This window comes from Nyctereutes procyonoides, unplaced genomic scaffold, assembly GCF_905146905.1.
Source record: "Nyctereutes procyonoides isolate TBG_1078 unplaced genomic scaffold, NYPRO_anot_genome, whole genome shotgun sequence".
Lineage (NCBI taxonomy): Eukaryota > Metazoa > Chordata > Mammalia > Carnivora > Canidae > Nyctereutes > Nyctereutes procyonoides.
The window spans coordinates 3,230,939-3,256,358 of record NW_026575020.1 but is presented as its reverse complement, the minus strand read 5'-3'; the positions used below and the strand labels follow the sequence as shown (position 1 = coordinate 3,256,358).

The 25,420-nt window shown below is 43.6% G+C and overlaps 2 protein-coding genes across 2 annotated transcripts; both read right to left on the bottom strand.

Moving 5' to 3' along the window:
* Window positions 1-170: 170 nt before the first annotated feature.
* On the bottom strand, window positions 171-6,439 carry LOC129514482 (keratin, type I cuticular Ha3-II). The gene is made up of 7 exons (XM_055333075.1): window positions 6,019-6,439; window positions 4,460-4,542; window positions 3,069-3,225; window positions 1,979-2,140; window positions 1,759-1,884; window positions 1,414-1,634; window positions 171-642 (listed from the first exon to the last, which is right to left on the bottom strand). Exons 1-7 carry the CDS (start codon window positions 6,364-6,366, stop codon window positions 516-518), a joined length of 1,224 nt encoding a protein of 407 aa, XP_055189050.1. The 5' UTR covers window positions 6,367-6,439; the 3' UTR covers window positions 171-515.
* A 13,598-nt stretch (window positions 6,440-20,037) lies between these two features.
* Window positions 20,038-23,871, bottom strand: LOC129516226 (keratin, type I cuticular Ha1-like). Its single transcript, XM_055335573.1, has 7 exons — window positions 23,459-23,871; window positions 23,275-23,357; window positions 22,588-22,744; window positions 21,537-21,698; window positions 21,317-21,442; window positions 20,972-21,192; window positions 20,038-20,518 (listed from the first exon to the last, which is right to left on the bottom strand). The coding sequence occupies exons 1-7, from the start codon at window positions 23,804-23,806 to the stop codon at window positions 20,434-20,436; spliced, it is 1,182 nt and encodes a 393-aa protein (XP_055191548.1). The 5' UTR covers window positions 23,807-23,871; the 3' UTR covers window positions 20,038-20,433.
* Between the last annotated feature and the right edge of the window lie 1,549 nt (window positions 23,872-25,420).

The window sequence follows — 25,420 nt, the reverse complement described above, 5'->3', positions numbered from 1 at the left end:
AAGTAGACGGACGCCAGGCTCACTGCACCTAATGAATGTTAATTAATGGTGATGAAGCCCTCTGGGGAGAGGATTAATGACACAGTCCTTCTGTGCTTTCAAGTGGCTTTATAAAAAGCACATACAGAGTAAACACTTTGGAAAGAATGAATACAAATGGGAACCATCACTGCTTTGCAAGAGGAAAGTTTATTAGATTTACAAAGGGATTTAGGGACCTGTGAGGAAGGTCAAAGCAACAGAGAGAACCACAATACACCTCCTATGACACCTTCCCAGCCCAGACCCATCAGACCATCAGGTCACAGAATAACAGAGAGAGCAGCCTTGAATAAAGGGGATCTGGTGGGCTAGGCTCAGAGCCAGGCCACACCTGGGCATTTGCTCTCTTTCCAGACCATGATTTATGGAGATGCCTGGGGCAGCTTCTGGGGCTGATGCTTGTCAGAGAAGCAGGACTGGTCCATCAATGGCCTTTCTGTTTTCATGCAATCCTCTTGCTGGTCCCAGGATATCTAGCATCCAAAGGTGTTGCAGGGCCCACAACGGGAGCGTGGGCCACAAGGGGTACAGGGATTGGTGACACAGGGTCCGATGGGCTTGTCACATGCGTTGGTCGTGGCACAGGGGTTGCAAGGCAGCCTGGGACACAGAATTAATAGCTTGTCAGCATGAGAGGTACAATTTTAAAAAGGGAAGAGCTCAACCCAAGGAGACAGAAAAAGCAGAAACTGTTCTCTGACATCTTGGGAAGTCAAAGCCTCGTTTGGATTGCTCTTTTTATCAAACTCTGAGACAGTTGGCAGAAAAGAACAAAAAAGACCGAAGGTGGAATTCCAGCCCTGATTCTATAAGCCTGGAGTCATGGGGAAGTCACTTCACCTGCCTAAGCATCAGCCTTCTTGCCTGCAAGATAGGATTGGTAATACCTACCACACAGAACGTGTTCATGAAAATACTGTCAGGTGACAAGTACTGTACTCCATGAGCTAACAAATTGTCTTCTTTATAGATGTTCATCTATAAGATAGTTATACTGTCCCCATTCTGCCTCTATCAGATGATTCCAACAAGGATCAATACTAAAGCACTACTCAAATATATGTGATGGTTTTTACAATTTTGTTTTCCCTTTTGCTATGACAGGCCAACCGCGAATGTAGGTTTTATTTACCCATCAGCTCCAAAAGCTTATAATTTGGAGAAAACAATCAGGTCTCATGAGTATCTTTTGAGACAGAAAATACCTTCCAGCCAGGTAATGACAAAAATATCTTCCATGGTACACCACTGCAACAGAAAACTCTGGTCTATGCAGACACATTGGCCTCTGAAACTTGACCTTCAAACTCTGTTTTGTCCTTGAGTAAAACTGCATGTGCCTTGCAAGAATGTGGCCTGCTCCCTACTCACTTGCAGTCCTCGCTCTCCAGCAGACCCCGGTACGTGTTGATCTCACACTCCAGCCGGGCCTTGACGTCCAGCAGCACCTGGTACTCCTGGTTCTGCCGCTCCAGGTCACACCTGATCTCAGCAAGCTGGGACTCCACATTGGTGATCATGCACTGCACCTGATTCAGCTGAGAGCTGTAGCGTGCCTCAGTCTCTGTCAGCGTGTTCTCCAGGGAGTCCCTCTGTGTGGGGAAGACAAAGAATGTCACAGAGCCACTCCCCAGGGGGCTTCTCCATGGGGTTTCAGAGAAGTCACAGGCTTCACGGGTTCAGGAGAGCATGGGCATTACCCTGAACAACACCCACCAGGTTGTGCTGGGCCTGGAGCTCGATCTCCAAGGCGTTGACCGTGCGTCTCAGCTCGATGATCTCTGCCTGGCAGGACTGCAGCTGCTCCGAGCTGGACACCACCTGCTTGTTCAGCTCCTCAGTCTGAAATAGCACAGGGGAGAAGACAGGGTCAGACCCTGCCTCAAGGGCCCCGAGGGGCCAAGGGTCCTGAGTGGCCACGTGCTGAGATGCCCACCTGGGTGGTGAACCATTCCTCCACGTCCCTGCGGTTGGTCTCCACCAGGGCCTCATACTGACTCCTGGTCTCATTGAGCACACGGTTCAGGTCCACAGTTGGGGCTGCATCCACCTCCACATTGAGGCGGTCTCCAATCTGGCAGCGCAGGGTGTTGACTTCCTGAGGGAGGAAGGGGGAAGAATGAACCCACAGGGGGAAAAAATAGGCTATAAATAAATTCTTTTTGAATGAGTCCAGTTTGGTGGGGAGAAGATTGCAATGGAACTTAGGAAGTATGAGTTGAAGCCCAGTTGATACAGAATCCTGCTAAGTTACCTCTGTGTGATTCACGCTTCCTTTCTGAGTGTCTCCTCCTTCTCATGATGAGGCTGCTTGAATAAGTAATTGCTAATGTCTCTTTCCATTCCAAGATTCTATCATTTCTTTCTGATTTTTCCCTTTGCTCAGTAATGAGTCTGGCATGGTACCTGGTTTATAATTATTGCTACTTAAATATAGAGAAACCAGGTATAACTCCTCCCATTTATTTCATGGTCGTGTACCTTTATATATTGTCTACTTGGGGTAGTTTCCTTTGCTTCAAAACATCTAATCTTTGATATGGGTATCTGATGTCCTACTATTACATTCAACCATGAAGTCTGAGTCAACCACTATTTGAATTCCTTCATCTCTCATTTTTCCCATCCATCCCTCCATCCATCCATCCATCCATCCATCCACTGAATTCTAGTATCTAGGTGACATATAATATGAGGAAGTTTGCTGTCTCCTTCTAGTCTTAGTCCTTAATATGGCACCTACACAAGATAATAGATCTTGTCAAGCATTAGGAAATATTTTAAAGATCTTTGTATGGATTTTTGGCCATATATCTGGCCCCAAGTGGAAATAAGTCAGTTGACCATATTCTCTTAAGTAAGAGAAGTAAGCTTATGACCCATTCCCCCAGAATCCCCCAAGTGTGTTTTGAACAAGCAGCAAAATGTTGTGTTAGTTCTAGGGTGCTTAGCAGAGACCAACCTTATGCTGCTCAAAGGAGGTATAGAACTTCCATATGAGATGATGTGGGCTAGAACTTCCTCACCTGCTCATGGTTCTGCTTGAGACTCAGCAACTCCTCCTTCAGGGACTCAACCTGGGCCTCCAGGTCGGACTTGCACAGAGTCAACTCATCCAAGATCCTGCGCAGGCCATTAATGTCCGACTCTACCAGCTGCCGCAAGCCCAACTCTGTCTGGTACCTGCACACACAGCAAAAGATCAAAGGGAGTGAAAAAAGAAAACTTTTTCAGGGCTTTACTAGGCTGGCCTAGTCAAATGTATTACATTTTTTAAGTTTTTGAACTTTTTTTAAAAAATTCCCTTTTTGGAAGGGGAAAAAAAAATATCACCATGCTGAGTAAGAGGATCTATTTCCTGAGATCCCTGAGATCCACAGAGAAGGTTTTGGAGGGCGGGGGGGGGGGTCTATGTACAGTTTTAATCTGATATTGACTGCATTTGTTCTAAGAATTTGCACAGACTGCTATGGACTAAGCCCTGGCTTGCCTCTTTAAGTGAGATGGTGAACTTCATAAGCCTGTTGTATAGATTATCTCACCATCCTTTCCAGCCACCTTGAAAGCAACCTGGTCTTGTAATAAAAGCACTGAAGTAGAAATCAGTTAGCTTCAACCTTGCAATTATGACCATGGATAAATTCCTTCATGTCTCTGAGCCTTCATTTATAAAATGGAAACCAAACTAACACTTCACAGGGCTGATCTGAAGATGAAGAAATAGGATAGTAATTACAAATGTGTTGTAAACTATAAAGTCCCACAAAAATGCAAAGAATTCTTATGATTGCACACAGAAAATGATTGCAATTATATGATTGCACAAAAAAATGATATTCTGAAATCGATTTTGCCTCCTATTTTTGTGATTTAATAACTTTTTTTCTGATGGGCTTATAGTGACAAACCTATATTAAGAAACAGGTGTTGGGATGCCTGGGTGGCTCAGAGGTTGAGCGTCTGCCTTTGGCTCAGGTCGTGATCCCGGAAACCTGGATTGAGTCCCACGTCGGGCTCCCTACATGGAGCCTGCTTTTCCATGTCTTTGCCTCTCTCTCTCTCTCTCTCTCTCTCTCTCTCTCTCTCTCTCTCTCATCTCTATCTCTCATGAATAAATAAATAAAATCTTTTAAAAAAAGAAACAGGTGTTAAATTCACTTTTAAACTTGGTCTACATGTTAAGTTGAAAAAAGAGAAAGAATGGGTGATTTCTTTCACTCCTTAAAAAGAAGTTTAAAATGCAGCACTCATGCATTCAGTGAGGAAACTGACTTTTAACCCAAATAACCTAATGCAAGAAATCTTCCCAATGCCATCCCAGACAACTGCTGCTTGCACGTGCCCAGGACAGAGTTCATCGTGTTGTAATCCAGCCTGTCCATTACTAAATTGCTCTGATCATTAGAAAAAATCTTACTTGGTCCTGAAGTCATCTGCAGCCAGTTTGGCATTATCGATCTGCACCACCAGCCTGGCGTTCTCAGACTTGCTGCACAGGATCTGCGGACAGGATTCATTATAAAATGAATTCTATTAAGAAGGAATGCCTTCTGCTTTATAATGAAAAGCCATTTTTTTCAAACACACATTCTTTCCAAATAGCTTTGAGTTTTCTCAGATGTTCAGTTTGGGGACAAAAGGAGAATTCATTAAAAGCACTGTTCATTTCAAAACTAAAACAATCAGGAAAATGTGTCCTTTGTCATGAATTCTTCTCCCCATGATCTGCCTCTGGCTTCCTGCAGAAATTGAGCATACTGGGTATTGGGCCTCCCTTAAAGTGACCTGTGTCCCCGTTTCCTGAGATGCTAAACCCAGAAAAATCCCAGCCAAACGAGGACAGGTTGGTTTTCCTACCCTCACACCCCCTTATTCCAGTCCTGTTGACCTCTTTCCACTCTCCCTCATATTACCCTTGTCCATTCTTTTGCACGGAGCTTCTCCCTCTATCTGGAATGCCCTAAGATGTCCTCACACACCTAACAAGACCATTCCATGACCCACATTCCCCCTCCAGCCCCTAGCTCCTCCTGCAGGGGGTCACTTCCTCCACGCGCCCCCACAGTACTTTGCACTTAGCCAGTTATGCTTCTCCCCTTCACTCTAGCCATGTGTTCCATGTCTGTCTCCCCTATTAGACTGTGAGCTCCTGAAGGAAAGAGACTGCCTTACTCTACACTTTATCTCTCACTCAAGCACTGTGCCTTGTATTCAGTAAATGAGGACAAATGAATGCATGCTCCTCAAATTCCATGTCCCTTTCTGGCATTCACTTTGCCAGCACTACTGAGCAGTGGGCAGGTAATCTCCTTGGAGAATCAAAGGTTTGTGCCATTGAATATAAACCCCTCCTCATCCATCAAGCCCTGCTCAGATATTCCTCTTCTGGGAAGTCTTCCCTAATCTATACCACGTATCAAGTCCCACCTCTGTTTTGACTCTTTCCTTATCTCCACCTCTATGCTTGCATTTCTGGCCTTAAATTCTCACCTGCATACTTGTTCTAATGGATGGTACAGGGTCTGTGTATATTAGTGAGGCTTATGGGGTCAATAGCTCTTTTGCTTTTCTATGGACACAGTCTCTTGCTCTTTAAATATTTGAGGATCTACTTAGGAAATTCCTAGCTCCAAGAAATAATTCAGGGGCATATTTTTTAAGGCTTTAGGCCTAAAACCAAGACCAAGATATCATAATAGAACTAAAAAATTAGTTACTCTGTTTTTAGGTAAGAAGCAATGTAGGATTGCTATGACTGATCATAGTCTAATGTCTTATCCTGCCCCAGTCCATAGCCTTCCCTGTAGGGTTTTCCAAATAGATTCTCTAAGATGATTTGATGTGTCCTACCTAAGCCAATGAAGTCGGCGTCTTTATTATCACAGCTTTGAATAGTCTTAGATCCATTCAGAAGTGGGTATGTTTCATTTAAATAAATACTTAACTAAATCGGCAATGTGGTGCCCACCCCCTCACCTTCTGCTGGAGCTCCTCAATGGTCCGGAAGTAGGACTGGTAGCTGGGGCACACGAAAGGCACCTGCTGCTGGCACCACTCCCGGATGCGGCTCTCCAGCTCCGCGTTCTCCCGCTCCAGCTGACGCACCTTCTCCAGGTAGCTGGCCAGGCGGTCGTTCAGGAACTGCATGGTCTCCTTCTCGCTGCCATTGAAGGAGCCCTCGCAGAACCAGCCACAGTTGCCCACATTGGCGGGGATGTTGCAGGCTCCAGGCAGGGTGCAGGTGTGGCAGCTGGGGGGCACGCAGGGCCGGGAGGAGCAGGTGGAGCGGCAGCTCAGGTTGGGCAGGCAGCAGTTGTAAGGCATGGTGCTGGAGGGAGTGGAGCTCTGAAGGGCAGTTTCAAAGGCTGATTCCTCTCTCTGGTGTAAGCCCTGGTCCTTTTCAGGGCTTTATATTCTGTCAGCAGTGGGTGTGGTGACCACATGCAGTATTACCCCCTTTTACCGTATTTTCCAATTTTCCCATTTGTTATTTAGCCACCTCACGCGAGTCCTTTACCTCATAAAATGCTTTATTCTGGCTTCCTGCTAAGTCAGGACTCCTCACCAATTATGCTGGTTAGTTAAGTAAGACCTTCAAAGTGACCAACCCATTACCTTGCCAACAGCATCGATTGTTCACAGGGTGTTGAGTTAGAGTGACAGCTGTACCCTGCCCCCCAGAGAGGGGCATGTCTATGCCTCTTTCTCCTAAAGGAAGAAACATCTGTGTCTTACCCAACTCCTGTTCAGTGAGGATTCTGTGAGAAAAGCCATTTAAGAGAGCCTACCCAGAGACTAGACTGTTTGATAGAGAATCCTGGAAGCTGAGATCAGAGCAACCCACGAGGCCATTCTGTTCAACAGCCTTTTGCCCTTCCATCCAAGCAAGATGGAGGCAATTCTCCTCTCTCCTTACAGGGCTGTTGGAAGCCTCCCTGCCCACACCAGGCTCCATTTCTACTCTTACTCAATGTTCATAGAAAATTAAGGAAACTAACAACTTGGGAGAACCCACCCTGCATGAAGACTGTACTGTGTGCTTACACACAACATGAATGCTATCAGAATGGCTGATCATTGAGCACCCACTGTTCAAAGCACAGAAACCCCCTATAGGGTTTGTAGATGAGAACACCAAGTCTCTGAGAGGCTGCCTGTGGTCCCAGAGCTCCTATGTGGTAATCCAGCATTCAAACCCAAATCTCTCTGATTCCAACAGCCATGCTCTCTCCATCACACCAACTGTCTTCCAACCTCCTCACACTGAGATGTGATAGTGCATACATAGATTGAGTTCAATGAAGCTCAATCACTACTAGACAGTATCCCCTCCTAAATTAGAGTGGGCCAGGAAACAAAAGCCTGTTCTTTATCCAAGGTAATTTCTATTCTAATGGAAGGAAGTCTACTGAGTACGTATAATACTTGCTAAAAGCTTGAAAAAAGGAAACCCCTGATTTGATGTAGAAACATCTGAGCCCAGTTCTCCAAAGGATGTAATCCTGAAAAAACACCACATCACAACATGTTTAATAGCATCTTGTGATCATCAATACATCTTGGCAAACAAATGTTCTGCCCTTGTGCTATTCCAGATGAAGATACAAACTATGAGGATTTTATGTTTAATCTATCACTGCTCAAAACAGGACAGATACTCCTTAAAGCAGTTCCTTTTGGAAGCTACTTACTAATTCCTCCTGTATACCCACCACTCAGATCACCCCTTCTACAAAGTTGGCCTCACAGTCTGGGACACTTTTTTTTTTTTGGTTATCCACATTGAAAGCAAATCTTCATCTTCTGAAGGTGTGTTTATTTTTGAAATCAGCCAGATATCATTTGGAACCAAGCCTAGTGAGTGGGTTAAACAACCAAAGTAGCATCTTTAATGGGTCAGAAACACATTGTGACTATAAAATAATAATGTATATTTTCTTGGGTGATTCTGAAAGTCATTTCCAATGTGGAGCCTCAAATATGAATCCATAAAATATAGCAGATTTGGAGCTAATGTGTGATCTCCCAGAATGTAATTCTTTGAAGGCACTGCCATCCTTAACCACATTCACAATCCACAACTCTTTGCCCCTTCTGCCTGAATTTCTACCTTTAGAGATATGGAATGGGTGTGCTGATTTAAAATTATACCAAACTGAAGCCCTATTGGATCAGATCAAATAACATAAAGCAAATAGATAGATTAATTAGCTTTTCTGTTTCCGCCCCCCCTTCTATGCCCCAAATTTCAAAAGGGAAAAATCTAGACAATGGTAGTTTTTTAAAGAATAAGAAAGGAACGTTATGTTGTAGATTGGCAAAAATGCCCATGGGGATCCCTAAACCATTGCAGCAGCTTCCACCTCAGAGCAAAATGATCCAGAGGTAAGTATCCTTGTATCTTCAAAAGTGGTCAGAGTTTAGAAAACATTACTACTCCCACTTCTGGAGTAGAAATAATCATGATTGTTGCATAGCTGCATGGTCATTAGATTAAAATAACTGAGAGGATTTGGATTTATTGAGAAAAGAGCCAAGTTTCAAGTCATTTCCCAGGAATTACAGAAGGCAGTTGCTTTTTATTTATTCCACTTACTGTGGGCTGTGAATCCTTACCTTTACATAAGCAATGCCATTGTCTCTAGTCAATGACCCTTCAATAAACATGATGAGCAAATCAAATCCTAACAAACAAAAAGATTTTATTATACCTGCCCATGTAATTGTGGCAGACGCCGTGGTAAGGCTTCTGGTCACCAGATGTGAGAAAATTGCAGTTGAGTTTTAAAGATACTATTTATTATGGAAGCCAAGGCTATTTCTGTGGGAGAGATCACATGCAAACTTATCAAGTGACACTTAACCACAGAGTGGAATCAGGGCAGATCTACCAAGACTATCCTCCCCATGGCAGAACTTTAAAGGTATTAGGAAGTCTCCCCATTCTTTTTGAAAACTGTCTTCTTTGATGGCCAGGTACTAGAACTTAAAATTCTCACCATGAGAAATGTATTTTGCATTCTTTGGAAAATGCAAAGTAACATATTGGGCCACTTATGGATTTATTCTATTTTAATGTAGACAAATGGCAAGGGGAGGCCAGGAGTGCTGTCACTGGGCACACACAGACCAAGATACGGATGATTGCCTGAAAGAGATGAAGAGTGACCCACTGGAGGATTTAAAAAGCAAAAACACTGTTTTATGCCAACACTAGCCTATCCTGCTGGGCCAGCCCTAGTTAGAACTAATTATAAGAACAAGATATAAAGCTTCCATAGACTGTTTCCTAAAGGTGTCTGTTGCAAATTTGTCAATCACTCAGCCTTATCACATTGAGGGGATAAATTATGATAGGGATCCAGGAACTAAAACAACAAGATTGGCTTTGGGAATATGCTCAAACAACATTTCCAGGGAGGGACAAGCAGGGGAGGACATGAAGTATTAGCCAGGTCAGTAGTAATGTTGGCTGGGCAAAGAGAAGTACAGCACCCTAAAATAGAATTCAGAGCCCAATACGCAAATCCTCTCCAGAGCTGTCATTGTTTCTCTTACATTCAGTCTTCAGCTCCCAATGGGAATGGAGCTTGGAAGTCTTTAGGAACCAAGCCAAACCAGAAAAATGCAGTGTATCAGTATGTTTTTAACTCTATCCAATCTAGAATAGAAGAGTCAAGAAGAACATGAAACAATCCAAGACAATGTAATTTAATAGTCCTAGTCTTCTGGGAAGACTGGATTTGGGAACCACTCAGAAGAAGGATGAAAACCTGTTTATGCGACTGCTTCATAGATCAAAGGGAAGAACAGATGCCAAAACATTTTAAAGAGTTACACAGAGGATAAAGCAAATTAAGCTTCATGTTTAGTATGAATATGTTGTGTTGAACTGTGCACTAAGTTTACTATCAAGTTGGTTATTTGAAACAGATGTGAAAGAGCCACTGAAATATGGTTTCTTCCCCCAGCATCTCACAGACTCTGCCCTCTCTGTGGTCACCAGGGATCTCCCTATTGCTATGCCCACTGACTTTTCTGAATCCTCAATTTTCCTGGCCCTTCAAGAGAGACAGTATCTTCACCTAATTAAAGCCTAGTGTAAACCATAGAATACTGTAAATGGAATAAATAAGGAACAGTAACACTAATGAGGATTCATGAGAAGGATGCCATTGACTAGCCCTTCATCAAAACCTCAACTTATTTTGACTTCTGTAGTGCTTCAGCTGCTTCCCACTCCAACTGCTCATAACAAGGTATCACCTCTCTCCTTGAGAACTGGGCCAAACCAAGGAGGAACCTCATGTCAGGGACTTTGGAGAGGCTAAGGCTCTGTCATTTCTCCCAGTGGTTCCCAAGTTTATCCCTAGTCTAACATCATCCCTCTTGACAGTCTTAACAACTCCTACAGCTCTAATGGATCATCTCTGCTTAGGTAACTCCCTGACATATCTCTCAAATTCAGTCATTCTCTTCTAGTTCTCTCCACTGGACCCCCACTGGTGTTTCACTTCTCAGGCTCAAAAATATCTTTCATGTTGACCTAAAAAATAGGTATTCAATCAGTACTAGTTTCCTTCCTTCTCTCTCCATTGTTCCTCTATTTCCAATCAGTTTCCACATCCTGGGCTGAAATCTACCCCTCCCTGGGCCCTCCACTCTCCCCCATCTCAGTCAGTCCTGTTGTCTCTCATCAGCCTCCCAACTGTTCTTCCTTCTTTCCCATCCAACCCCACCAATTTCTAGGACCCATCACAACCCAGTCTATACATAGCTGCTCGACAGATCATATGCCAAACTTCCTTACAAGCAAATCTCACAGATAACCATGAAAAGCACCACCAGATATGGTCCTCTATGACTACTTTGCAGTTTCATCTTCCACCATTTCTGTGGGAAATGCTTTGCTCCAGCTACAAACTTTTCTGTTAAGCTATAGTTACACATCTTGCTTCCTCATTTCCTTGCCAGGCAAAGCTCATTTTTGGAGAAACTTTCCCTCTTGTCAGACCTGCACACATTCATCTGTTTAAACACAGCTCATCAAACTTTATTTCAGAATTATGCTAATATCATGTAGTAATCATTGATTGAAGTTGGAACAAGTTTTAATAACCTCATGAATACTTATTAGCATTACTGTTCCTTTATTCCACTTACAGTATTCTATGGTTTACACTAGGCTTTAATTGGATAAAGATACAATCTCTCTTGAAGGATAGGCAAACAATATGTGTATGAATGGAATGTTTAGGTTTTCAAAGCCCTGAATGAGGGCTACCTCCTCATAAAGCCTTTTCTTACCACTCTTTCACACTTCAAACTATAGAAATGATCCCTGAAAGTATAGTCTTTCTCTCACACTTCAGAAATTCATCATTTTTCATTTACACCCTTCTTGAGCCCCACTGCTGTTTGTCTGTATGAGGGTTGCTTCCTTGTCTTGTTCACTCTAGATTGTGAACATGCTGTGGGCCAGGCCTGGGGCTCACTTATCCATGTGCTCTCAGCATCTACACAGTATTGACACACACAGAAGATGGTTGATTGCAGTTGTGTAGGTTAAATAGTGTCAAATCAAATGAAAAATTGAGATGGTAGCTGATTAAATAGAGAGCTTTAATAATTTAGATATGAGTCAAGTAGGGAATAGGATTAATGTCTGTTGGTGGAGACAATGAACACTGGCCTTTCTTGAAATTATAGAAAATAAAGTGTTCTTATTCATTTGGGGAATATAAATAATAGTGAAAGGGAATAGAAGGGAAGGGAGAAGAAATGTGTGGGAAATATCAGAAAGGGAGACAGAACATAAAGACTCCTAACTCTGGGAAACGAACTAGGGGTGATGGAAGGGGAGGAGGGCGGGGGGTGGGGGTGAATGGGTGACGGGCACTGAGGGGGGCACTTGACCGGATGAGCACTGGGTGTTATTCTGTATGTTGGTAAATTGAACACCAATAAAAAATATTCTTTTTTTAATAAAAAATATTCTTATTAAAAAAAAGAAAATAAAGTGATATAGAAGTTAGTTATAGAAGAACATTATAAATAGGAGCAAAGACCTAAAGAAAAGAGCAAACTTGAAAAGAGGGAGGTGGGGAGAGGTGCTTGCCTTCATTTAAAGGGTCTTTGGGAAAAAAATAAAGGGTCTTTGGATTACAAAGTGTTGGGGATAACAAGTGGGTAACAAGAATGACAAAGATAAGTTGGAGTCAAATTAAATGTAATGTGGCAACCTAATACCAAGTCAAACTGTCTTGTGCAACTGAAGACCCAGGACTTGAGTTAAAATGAGAACTTCAGGGGTCGTCAGCATAGAGGAGCTAGTCCTCCCTGAACAGGGATGGAGAAAAAGAAACATGGCAGAAGATCTAGGCCTATCCCCTGGTTGGGACAGAAAGGGGAAGTCAGGTTAATTGGGAGCTGGGGAACCTGTAATAGGAGATAAAACAAGAGTTATAACCCATAATGGGGGGGGCAGGGCAAGATGGCGGAAGAGTAGGTTCCCCAAGTCACTTGTCCCCACCATCTTACCTAGGTAACTTTCAAATCATCCTGAAAACCTACTAATTTGCCCTGAGATTTAAAGAGAGAGCAGCTGGAATGATACAGTGAGAAGAGTTCGCGCTTCTACCAAGGTAAGAAGATGGAAAAAAATTAAATAAAAAAATAATCCAGCGCGGGGGGGGGGGGGGGGAGGGCGCCGCAAGAAGCCAGGCTAAGGCCGGGGTGAGAGCCTCCAGGACAGGAAAACCCAGTCCCAGAGATGTAGGAACTTTAAAAATCTTCCCAGATGGAAAGGCGCTCCCAGGGAACTCGGACACGATCCCAGGAGGAGCAGTGGAGCCCCCAGGTTCCTGGGGTCATTAACAGAGGAGGTGCGCCCCGGGGAGAGCGAGCCACACACCACGGACCAAACACCGTAAAGGGACCTCGGGAGCAGCTCTGGCCGCGGCTCAGGCAGAGGCACCGCAGAGGGGGCTGCGTGCCCTGGGAGCGCCATTCCAGCTGCACAGGCCCTGGAGACCAGGGCGCCAGAGGACATAGCCCAGGATCCGTTGCTCCCCTTGGGACAGGCGGAGGTGGGGAGGGCACAGGACAGAGAGGACCCTCTGCTGCTGGGCGGTCCAGCCCCGTGCAGATGAGTGTCCCCCGCCCCCGGAGCATCCAGGCCCGTGAAGACTGGGAGACTGTGGTAGTTACTGCGGGAGCTGACTCCAGGGCTGCAGAACTGGCCGCTGCCAGTTTTGTTGTTCCTCCCTGTGTCACCTTGTGCCTGGGATGGAGCAGGGCTGCCAGGGACCAGGGGCCTCACAGGATAAAGAACTCCCACTGAGCCGAGCACCTGGCAGGGGGTGGGGCGGCTCCCCCAGGTGCACACACCTGAGAATCAGCACCCCAGGCCCTCCTGACAAAGACCAGCTGGAAGGACAGGGGAAGAGCAAATTCTTGACAGAGCAGCTCTGGAAAGCTCCAGGGGAAGTAGAGGGACTTACTGTATATAGAATCAGAGGATACCCCTCCTTGTTTTTCCTTTTGTTTTTGTTTTTGTTTTGTTTTGCTTTTGCTTTTTGTTGTTTTACCCCCTTTTTCTTTCTCTTTTTTTCCTTCCTTTTTCCAGCACAACTTGTTTTTAGCCACTCTGCACTGAGCAAAATAACTAGAAATAAGAACTCATCACAAAAGAAAGAATCAGAAATAGTACTCTCTCCCATAGAGTTACAGAATTTGGATTACAATTCAATGTCATAAAGCCAATTCAGAAGCACAATTATTTTTTTAATAATAAATTTATTTTTTATTGGTGTTCAGTTTACCAACATACAGAATAACACCCAGTGCTCATCCGGTCAAGTGCCCCCTCAGTGCCCGTCACCCATTCACCCCCACCCCCCGCCCTCCTCCCCTTCCATCACCCCTAGTTCGTTTCCCAGAGTTAGGAGTCTTTATGTTCTGTCTCCCTTTCTGATATTTCCCACACATTTCCAGAAGCACAATTATAAAGCTACTGGTGGCTCTGGAAAAAAGCATAAAGGATCCAAGAGACTTCATGACTGCAGAATTTAGATCTAAGCAGGCTGAAAATAAAAACCAAATAAATGAGATACAATCCAAACTGGAGGTCCTAATGATGAGAGTTAATGAGGTAGAAAAATGAGTGACTTAGAAGAAAAGTTGATGGCACGGAAGGAAGCTGAGGAAAAAAGAGAAAAACAATTAAAAGATCAAGAGGAAAGGTTAAGGAAAATAAATGACAGCCTCAGAAGGAAAAATCTATGTTTAATTGGGGTTCCAGAGGGTGCCAAAAGGGACAGAAGATCAGAAAGTGTATTTGAACAAATCATAGCTGACAACTTTCCTAATTTGGGGAGGGAAACAGGCATTCAGATCCAGGAGATAGAGAGATCCCCCCTAAAATCAATAAAAACCATTCAACACCCCGACATTTAACAGTGAAACTTGCAAATTCCAAAGATAAAGAGAAGATCCTTCAAGCAGCAAGAGACAAGAGATCCCTAACTTATATGGGGAGAAATATTAGATTAACAGAAGACCTCTCTACAGAGACCTAGCAGCAAGAAAGGGCTGGCAGGATATATTCCGGGTCCTAAATGAGAAGAACATGCAGCCAGGAATACTCTATCCAGCAAGGCTCTCATTCAGAATAGAAGGAGCGATAAAGAGCTTCCAAGATAGGCAGAAACTGATAGAATATGTGACCACCACACCAGCTCTGCAAGAAATATAAAGGGGAACTCTGTAAAAGAAAGAGGAAGTCCAAAGAAACAATCCACAAAAACAAGGACTGAATAGGTATTATGATGACATTAAATTAATATCTTTCAATTGTAACTCTGAATGTAAATAGGCTTAATGATACCGTCAAAAGGTGCAGGGTTTCAGACTGGATAAAAAAGCAAGACCCATCTATTTTCTATCTACAAGACTCATTTTAGACCTAAGAACACCTACAGCCTGAAAATAAGAGGTTGGAGAACCATTTACCATTCAAATGGTCCTCAAGGGCAACCTGGGTGGCTCAGCATTTAACACTGCCTTAGGCCCAGAGCCTGATCCTGTAGACCCAGGATCGAGTCCCATGTCAGGCTCCATGCATGGAGCATGCTTCTCCCTCTGCCTGTGTATCTGCCTCTTTCTCATTCTCTCTGTGTCTCTCATGAATGAATAAATAAAATCTTTTTAAAAATGGTCCTCAAGAGAAAGCAGGGGTAGCCATCCTCATATCAGATAAAGTTTATCCCAAAGACTGTTGTAAGAGATGAAGAAAGACATTATATCATACTTAAAGGGTCTATCCAACAAGAGGACCTAACAATCATGAATATTTATGCCCCTAATGTGGGAGCTGCCAAGTACATCAATCTATTAATAACCAAAGTTAAGACATACTTAGATAATAATACACTAATCCTGGGAGACTTCAACACGGCACTTTCTGCAAATGACAGATATTCTAAGCACAATATCTCTAAAGAAACAAGAGCTTTAAATGATACTCTGGACCAGATGTACTTCACAGATATTTACAGAACTTCATGTCCAAACGCAACTGAATACACATTCTTCTCAAGTGTACATGGAACTTTCTCCAGAATAGCCACATACTGGGTCACAAATCATGTCTTAACAGATATCAAAAGACTGGGATTGTCCCCTGCATATTTTCAGACCGTAATGCTTTGAAACTAGAACTAAATCACAAGAAGAAATTTAGAAGAAATTCGAACACGTGGAGTTTAAAGACCATCCTGCTAAAAGATGAAAGGGTCAACCAGGAAATTAGAGAAGAATTAAAATGATTCATGGAAACTAATGAGAATGAAGATACAACCATTCAAAATCCTTGAGATACAGCAAAAGCAGTCTTGAGAGGGAAATACATTGCAATACAAGCATCCCTCAAAAAACTGGAAAGAACTGAAATACAAAACTGAAATACAAAAACTAACCTTGCACCTAAAGGAACTGGAAAAAGAACAGCAAATAAAACCTACACCCAGCAGAAGAAGAGAGTTAATAAAGATTCGAGCAGAACTCAATGATATAGAGACCAGAAGAACTGTGGAACAGATAAACAAAACCAGGAGTTGGTTCTTTGAAAGAATTAATAAGATAGATAAACCATTAGGCAGCCTTATTAAAAACAAAAGAGAAAAGACTCAAATTAATAAGATCACGAATGAAAAAGGAGAGGCTACAACCAATACCAAGGAAATACAAACAATTTTAAAACATATTATGAGCAGCTATAGGCCAATAAATTAGGCAATCTAGAAGAAATGGATGCATTTCTGGAAAACCACAAATGATCAAAACTGGAACAGGAAGAAATAGAAAATCTGAATCTGAACAGGCCAATAACCAGGGAGGAAATTGAAGCAGTCATCAAAAACGTCCCAAGACACAAAAGTCCAGAGCCAGATGGCTTCCCAAGCAATTCTATCAAATGTTTAAAGAATAAACAATACCTATTCTACTAAAGCTGTTCAGAAAGATAGAAAGAGATGGAATACTTCGAAACTCATTCTATGAGGCCAGCATCACCTTAATTCCAAAACCAGACAAAAACCCCACCAAAAAGGAGAATTAGAGACCAATATCCCTGATGAACATGGATGCAAAAATTCTCAACAAGATACTAGCCAATAGGATCCAACAGTACATTAAGATTATTCACCATGACCAATTAGGATTTATCCCCAGGATGCAAGGCTGGTTCAACACCAGTAAGGCAATCAATGTGATAGATCATATCAACAAGAGAAAAAACAAGAACCATATGATCCTCTCAATAGATGCAGAGAAAGCATTTGACAAAATACAGCATCCATTCCTGATCAAAACTCCTCAGAGTGTAGGGATAGAGGGAACATTCCTCAGCTTCTTAAAAGCCAGTATGAAAAGCCCACAGCAAATATTATTCTCAATGCGGAAACACTGGGATCCTTCTCCCATAAGATCAGGAACATGACCAGGATGTCCACTCTCACCACTGCTATTCAACATAGTACTAGAAGTCCGAGTCTCAGCAGTCAGGCAACAAAAAGAAATAAAAGCCATTCAAATTGGCAAAGAAGTCAAACTCTCCCTCTTTGCAGTGACATGATACTCTACATAGAAAACCCAAAAGACTCCACCACAAGATTGCTAGAATTCATAAAGCATTTCGGTAGTGTGGCAGGATAAAAATCTATGCCCAGACATCAGTGGAATTTCTATACACTAACAATGAGACTGAAGAAAGAGAAATTAAGGAGTCAATCCCATTTACAATTGCACCCAAAAGCATAAGATACCTAGGCATAAACCCAACCAAAGAGGTAAAGGATCTCTATCCTAAAAACTACAGAACACTTCTGAAAGAAATTGAGGAGGACACAACCCACAGGAAATATTCTCAATGGGGGAAACACTGGGATCCTTTCCCATAAGATCAGGAACACGACCAGGATGTCCACTCTAACCATTGCTATTCAACATAGTACTAGAAGTCCTAGTCTCAGCAGTCAGGCAACAAAAAGAAATAAAAGGCATTCAAATTGGCAAAGAAGTTAAACTCTCCCTCTTTACAGAGGACATGATACTCTACATAGAAAACCCAAAAGCCTCCACCCCAAGATTGCTAGAACTCATACAGCAATTTGGCAGTGTGGCCGAATACAAAATCAATGCCCAGAGGTCAGTGGCATTCTATACACTAACAATGAAACTGAAGAGAAATTAAGGAGTCAATCCCATTGCACCCAAAAGCATAACATAGCTAGGAATAAACCTAACCAAAGAGGTAAAGGATCTCTACCCTAAAAACTACAGAACACTTCTGAAAAAAATTGAGGAAGACACAAAGAGATGGAAAAATATTCCATGCTCATGGATTGGAAGAATTAATATTCTGAAAATGTCAATGATACCTAGGGCAATTTACACATTTAATGCAATCCCTATCAAAATGCCATGGACTTTCTTCAGAGAGTTGGAACAAATCATCTTAAGATTTTTGTGGAATCAGAAAAGACCCCAAATAGCCAGGGGAATATTAAAAAAGAAAACCATAGCTGGGGGCATCACAATGCCAGATTTCAGGTTGTACCCACAAAGCTGTGGTCATCAAGACAGTGTGGTACTGGCACAAAAACAGACACCTAGATCAATGGAACAGACTAGAGAATCCAGAAGTGGACCCTCAACTTTATGGTCAACTAATATTCGACAAAACAAGAAAGACTGTCCCCTGGAAGAAATACAGTCTCTTCAATAAATGGTGCTGGGAAAATTGGACATCCACATGCAGAAGAATGAAACTAGAGCATTCTCACACCACGCACAAAATAAACTCAAAATGGATGAAAGATCTTAATGTGAGACAAGATTCCATCAAAATCCGAGAGGAGAACACAGGCAACACCCTTTTTGAACTCGGCCACAGTAACTTCTTGCAAGATACATCCATGAAGGCAAGAGAAACAAAAGCAAAAATGAACTAGTGGGACTTCATCAAGATAAGAAGCTTTTGCACAGCAAAAGATACCATCAACAAAACTAAAAACAACCTACAGAATGGGAGAAGATATTTGCAAATGACGTATCAGATAAAGGGCTAGTTTCCAAGATCTATAAAGAACTTATTAAACTCAACAGCAAAGAAACAAACAATCCAATCATGAAATGGGTAAAAGACATGGACAGAAATCTCAGAGGAAGATATAGACATGGCCAACAAGCACATGAGAAAATGCTCCGCATCACTGGCCCTCAGGGAAATACAAATCAAAACCACGAGATACCACCACACACTAGTGAGAATGGGGAAAATTAACAAGGCAGGAAACCAAAAATGTTGGAGAGGATGTGGAGAAAGGGGAACCCTCTTGCACTGTTGGTGGGAATGTGAACTGGTGCAGCCACTCTGGAAAACTGTGTGGAGGTTCCTCAAAGAGTTAAAAATAGATCTGCCCTACGACCCAGCAATTGCACTGCTGGAGATTTACCCCAAAGATACAGATGCAGTGAAACACCGGGACACCTGCACCCCAAAGTTTATAGCAGCAATGTCCACAATAGCCAAACTATGGAAGGAGCCTCAGTGTCTATCGAAAGATGAATGGATAAAGAATATGTGGTCTATGTATACAATGGAATATTACTAAGCCATTAGAAATGACAAATACCCACCATTTGCTTCGATGTGGATGCACCCGGAGGGTATTATGCTGAGTGAAATAAGTCAATCGGAGAAGGACAAACATTATATGGTCTCATTCATTTGGAGAATATAAAATAGTGAGGATGACAGATCATGAGAGACTCCTAACTCTGGGAAATGAATATGGGGTAGTGGAAAGGGAGGTGGGCGGGTGGTTGAGGTGACTGGGTGACAGGCACTGAGGGGGGTACTTGACGGGATGAGCACTGGGTGATATGTTATATGTTGGCAAATTAACTCCAATTAAAAAATAATAATACATAAATGAATAAATAAATAAATAAAAACCCAGAATGTGTGGATTTATGTAAATCATTGAAGGTACATTTTTGAGGGAAAGCCAGGCTTCTATACTTCATTTAGATATAGAAGACAAGTTGAAAGGGGAGAGGGCAGCTGCTCTTTAAGAGTAGTTTCTACAGAAGTCAGCCTTTAGGCAGTTTGGGAGAAAGGGAAGCAGAGAATCAACCCCTGGTGATGAGGGTCACCATGAGAGGCAGCAGTGAGGTTTGAGGTGACACTTAGTATTGCCAAGGACATTGCAGCCAAGGCAAGATGGGCATGAGTGTTGGAGGCCAGGTTTCTGCATGGTCTCCCCTTGGTAGGAGCCTCCTAGGATGACAGGCTCCCTTCCCCTTCAGTATTTTCCTGGAACATAATGGCTGGTGTCAATCATTTAACCCATTTCATCTTAACAAAGGGGTATTTTTAGGAAACAGCCACGATAGATACTTTACAGTGCATAAATATGAATGAGAAACAAATTTGCTATGCCAGAGAAATAAAGTTTATTGGGAAGTATATGAAGTAGCTTCCTTGTATTCCAGAGAATACCAAAGAAGCTAGAAAAGCAGAAAACACAATACATACAGAAAATGCCCTAAAAGTAAACCCTGGAGCTTGGATTACAGGGAGCTGTACATCTTTAGAAACAAAGACACTCAAACTTCAACAGGAAGGGATTTTCCAGACATTAGAAGTTGATGATGTGTGTCTTTTCTTGTTGAATCTGGAAAGAATTTCCATGTCTAGAAATATATTTGGCATGTCTAGGTTTCTAATTGGCAGCTGAGCTCCAGCAAAGGCAAGACCCAAGGACCTTTCCTGTGCTTGATCTGAATAGCTTCATTGTCGTCTTCAAAGAGGATGCAAGTTCTTATTTAAGAGCAACGTGTTTGAGAGTTGCCACAGCATCCACAGGAATTGCCGCAAGCATTGGTGGTGGCACATGGGTTGCAGGGGAGCCTGGGAGGACACAGAGATTTAGAATGGATTGAGGATGGTTGTGGAGAGAGCCCTATGAATTACACCCATGAATTTTCAGTGGTTGATGATAGTTGGAATCAAATTTTATTGTTACCAAATCCTTCTCCCCATCCCAGAATACCATGTGCTAAGGTGGAAAACTGTCCTTTTGAAAAATATGCTCCTTAGATTTCATGGAGCCAACACAATCCACCTTACCCAGAAATTATTGTCATAACACTCTCTCCACCACCACTTCTCCATCCTTAGCTCCCTGAGGCAGGGATGTATGCCCTTCATCTTTGACCTTCAATATCTGCTTAACTGTCACCTAGTGGACTCTTCTATAATTGCATGTTGTTTTGTGAGTTGAAAATGTGGACCACATGTATATGCCCACAATGTCTTGTAGTCCCACCACATGTTTTCCAGAGTTCTTTGTCTCCCACTCACTTGCAGTCCTCGCTCTCCAGCAGACCCCGGTACGTGTTGATCTCACACTCCAGCCGGGCCTTGACATCCAGCAGCACCTGGTACTCCTGGTTCTGCCGCTCCAGGTCACACCTGATCTCAGCAAGCTGGGACTCCACGTTGGTGATCATGCACTGCACCTGGTTCAGCTGAGAGCTGTAGCGCGCCTCAGTCTCTGTCAGCGTGTTCTCCAGGGAGTCCCTCTGTGTGAGGAAGACAAAGAATGTCACAGAGCCACTCCCCAGGGGGCTTCTCCATGGGGTTCCAGAGAAGTCACAGGCTTCACGGGTTCAGGAGAGCATGGGCATTACCCTGAACAACACCCACCAGGTTGTGCTGGGCCTGGAGCTCAATCTCCAAGGCATTGACCGTGCGTCTCAGCTCGATGATCTCTGCCTGGCAGGACTGCAGCTGCTCCGAGCTGGACACGACCTGCTTGTTCAGCTCCTCAGTCTGAAACAGCACAGGGGAGAGGACAGGGTCAGACCCTGCCTCAAGGGCCCCAAGGGGCCAAGGGCCCTCAGTGGCCACGTGCTGAGATGCCCACCTGGGTGGTGAACCATTCCTCCACGTCCCTGCGGTTGGTCTCCACCAGGGCCTCATACTGACTCCTGGTCTCGTTGAGCACACGGTTCAGGTCCACTGTGGGGGCAGCATCCACCTCCACGTTGAGGCGGTCTCCAATCTGGCAGCGCAGGGTGTTGACTTCCTAATGGAAGAAGAGAAATAAATGAGCCACAGAAATGGATTTGCTGTCTATCTTCCTATTGTAGGAAAGTGAGTACAACCCTGACAAAAATGCACTGAAGGGAATATCCTGATCATTCCCCAAGACTGGCACAGATATGATGTAGGAATAAACCCAAAAAGGGATCACATCAATTTCTTTCCCCAAAACCTGAAAGAAGCTCACATTTCCAATAAGAGTAAGTCCAAACCCCCTGGCAAGTGCAGGTCCTACCTCATTTTCCATCACATCTCTATAGGTAATACATACCCAGCCATATCAACTCATGGGCCAAACCCAGTATACCTGCTCTACCACTTCTTTGTCTTTGCTCAGCATTTTCCCCCAGATTGAAACACCCAAATGTGAAATCTTCTTTCTTCCCATGACATGCCTCTGAGAAGAATTCCTTATCTCTTTCCAGGTAGACTGGATTATTCCCTGAATATACTGCTTGTACATCTTATATAGTACTTCTTTTCCTCTGCCTGTATTATATCATTGTCTTTACGTGGCATCTCCCCAGGCTAGACTGGGAGCTCATTGAAAAGAGGGTGCATGTCTTACTTCTTTTTTCCTCCATCTCTACCACCAAATTTAGAAATTAATAGTGACAAGAAGAGAGCAGGGCCCAATAAATGAGTGCCCTTCTTCAGCAGCTCCAACACCAGCCCAATCCTCATCCAGCTGCTTGAGAATAAGGACCCCACCTCATTCCATGCTATGGATATAGCATGATCATTCTCTGGCTGATCTTGAGTTCTTCAGAGAAGGATCCCAGCCCAAGAAGCTTGATGGTAATTGCCTCCCACTTGCCGATGCTAAAGGCTTGGCTCTAAAGATTACTTTTATTTTCCCCTTTTCCTCTCACCTCCTCGTGGTTCCTCTTGAGGCTCAGCAGCTCCTCCCTCAGGGACTCCACCTGGGCCTCCAGGTCAGACTTGCACAGGGTCAGCTCATCCAGGATCCGGCGCAGGCCATTGATGTCTGACTCCACAAGCTGCCTCAAGCTCAGCTCTGTTTGGTACCTACACACATCAGGTTGGGAGGATGAGGCAGGAAAGAATCCCATCCCCTTGTACTGTGTTTTGTGTGGATAGGTTGGTCTCCATCTCTTTGAGATAATACAGTTCTCTGCTTCTTTTCTTTCCTGTCTCTCTAAAGCTCCACACAGACTGGAGCGGCCCCTGACTCACCCTAACACCAGAAGTTGCCCATAGGGATTCATGAAATGGAGTCTCTCATTCTCCTCTAAATTTTGTTGGTTAATATACCACCATTCCCAAAGAACCGATCCATTCCCCAAGAATAGTTCATGTCAGTCTCTGAATTTGGGAGCTTAGGGGGGCCTTCTGGAAAGACCATATTGACTGAAGAGCATGCAGTATATGAATCTGGATTCTTATTTGAAAATGGTTTTATATAAGGCCAGGCTTGAGAAGAAAAATGAAAAGGGTGAAATGGCTGCCTCCTCCCTTCCAGGAAGTATTAGTCACAGGAGACCATGTAAGAGCCATAGGGATCTTAGATGTCACCTAGCCTGAGAGTCTCAACATACTTGGTTCTGAAGTCATCAGAGGCCAACTTGGCATTGTCGATCTGCACCACCAGCCTGGTGTTCTCAGACTTGGCACACAGGATCTGAAAACAAGATTCTACTGTGAGGGCCACTTGAACTTGAGAACATCTTATTGTTCAAGGACAGTCGGCTGCTATTGCAGCCTCACATGGCACCCCCTCACCTTCTGCTGCAGCTCCTCGATGGTCCGGAAGTAGGACTGGTAGCTGGGACACACGAAAGGCACCTGCTGCTGGCACCACTCCCGGATGCGGCTCTCCAGCTCCACGTTCTCCCGCTCCAGTTGACGGACCTTCTCCAGGTAGCTGGCCAGGCGGTCGTTCAGGAACTGCATGGTCTCCTTCTCGCTGCCATTGAAGGAGCCCTCGCAGAACCAGCCACAGTTGCCCACATTGGCGGGGATGTTGCAGGCCCCAGGCAGGGTGCAGGTATGGCAGCTGGGGGGCACGCAGGGCCGGGAGGAGCAGGTGGAGCGGCAGCTCAGGTTGGGCAGGCAGCAGTTGTAAGGCATGGTGCAGGGAGAGGTGATGGAGAGCAAGTAAGCTAATATAGCTAGATGTGGTGAGGTTTGAGTCTCTCCATCCTCCGTAGTCCTTTTATACCCTTATTGGTGGGTGGGGGTTGGCATACAGCATAGTTTCCCTTCCCCATGCTTCAGCTAATTTTTTCCTCCAAAATATGCTAGTTAGTTGCTTCCAAAGAGTCCCCTCAACCCATAAAATTATTCCATTCAGCTTGTGTCACACCAGATTCCTCCTGAGTGCTAGTGGTTGGTAAAATCAGAGTTTCATCAGATGGCTTCAAAGAAGACAGGAGCATCACAACCCCAAATGGCTCTTCCCATTACTCAGAGGGGAGGAGAGCGAGGGACATGGGGTGGAGTTGTTTGGGACTCCGCACCCATGAGGTTCTGCCACTAGATTCCCTGGAAAGAGTCTGGAGTGAACAGTCTCCCAGGTGGCCCTAGAGGTGTGACTCTGCCCACCTGAAAAGGCACACCAAGTCACAACCCATGAGAATGCACCTCCACTCTGTTGTCCCTAAGAAGTGGGCATCATCTCCGATGAGTGTGCACCTCTCTATCACCTCTGGGATCAGATAGATACCTTTGGACACTTCCAAACTCTTGGGAGTCTTCCTATTGCCCAACAAAGAATCTTAATGAAGTAGCCCTCCTCATTTCATCTCTATTCCTTGTCACTTTATCTGTCCTTTGTTCTACACAGAAACAAAATCATGAGCTTCAGACAGAAGTTCCAAAAAATTATTTGTGCAACACAATATACATCATTTATGAAGGATATGTCTAGATTTCAAAGGAAGTATGAAGGTAACAGAAAAGCACACATTTGAAGCTAGCCTACCTGAGTTCACATTCTTACTGATGACATGAGCTCAGAGAAGTGAGTTCCCTTTGACCCATTTTCTTCATTTTTAAATTAAAAATATGCTGCCCACCTCATCATTTTATTGTAAAATTTAAGTAATATAGTGTGTGAATATGGTTGGGGGTGGGATGATGATTATTTCTATAAACTTCCTCCTTCCTATTCTTGGCCCAGATGGCTCAGATGTAGAATTTTCTGAAAATTCAGTTCTGTTGAGAAGACCCCTGAGCACATTGCCCATACCTACCCAATGGTGATAAAAACCTCATTTACCTAATATGCAAATGCTAGGAGCACAGAATTATATTCATGAATTAATCAACAAAAATGCAAATTTTAACATTAAGTTGGTAGCCAGAATAGGAAGTTGACAGAAGGCCCATTGTCCCTACGTTCTCTGATAAGTTACTGATCTTATGGATTTGGTTATCTTATTTGGGTTGGTTCTTGAGGACGACAGGTTCTCTACACTGGGTTGTATTGCCACCAAAGCCTTCTTTTTGTACAGGCATTGAAATGGGCTCTACTCACTTTCTGGACATCTCCCAGCCTTGTGTTTCTGTGCTAACATCCATAATGATAATGGTGGTTTGGGTGATGCTTATGATTTTACTTACCACTTCATGAATAACTTATTCTGTGCCAAACAAGGCACTAAGTGCTATGGAACATTTCTCATTTGACTCTCCCAACAAGCCTGTAAAATTGGCCTATTAAAATTATTCCCATTTTACAGA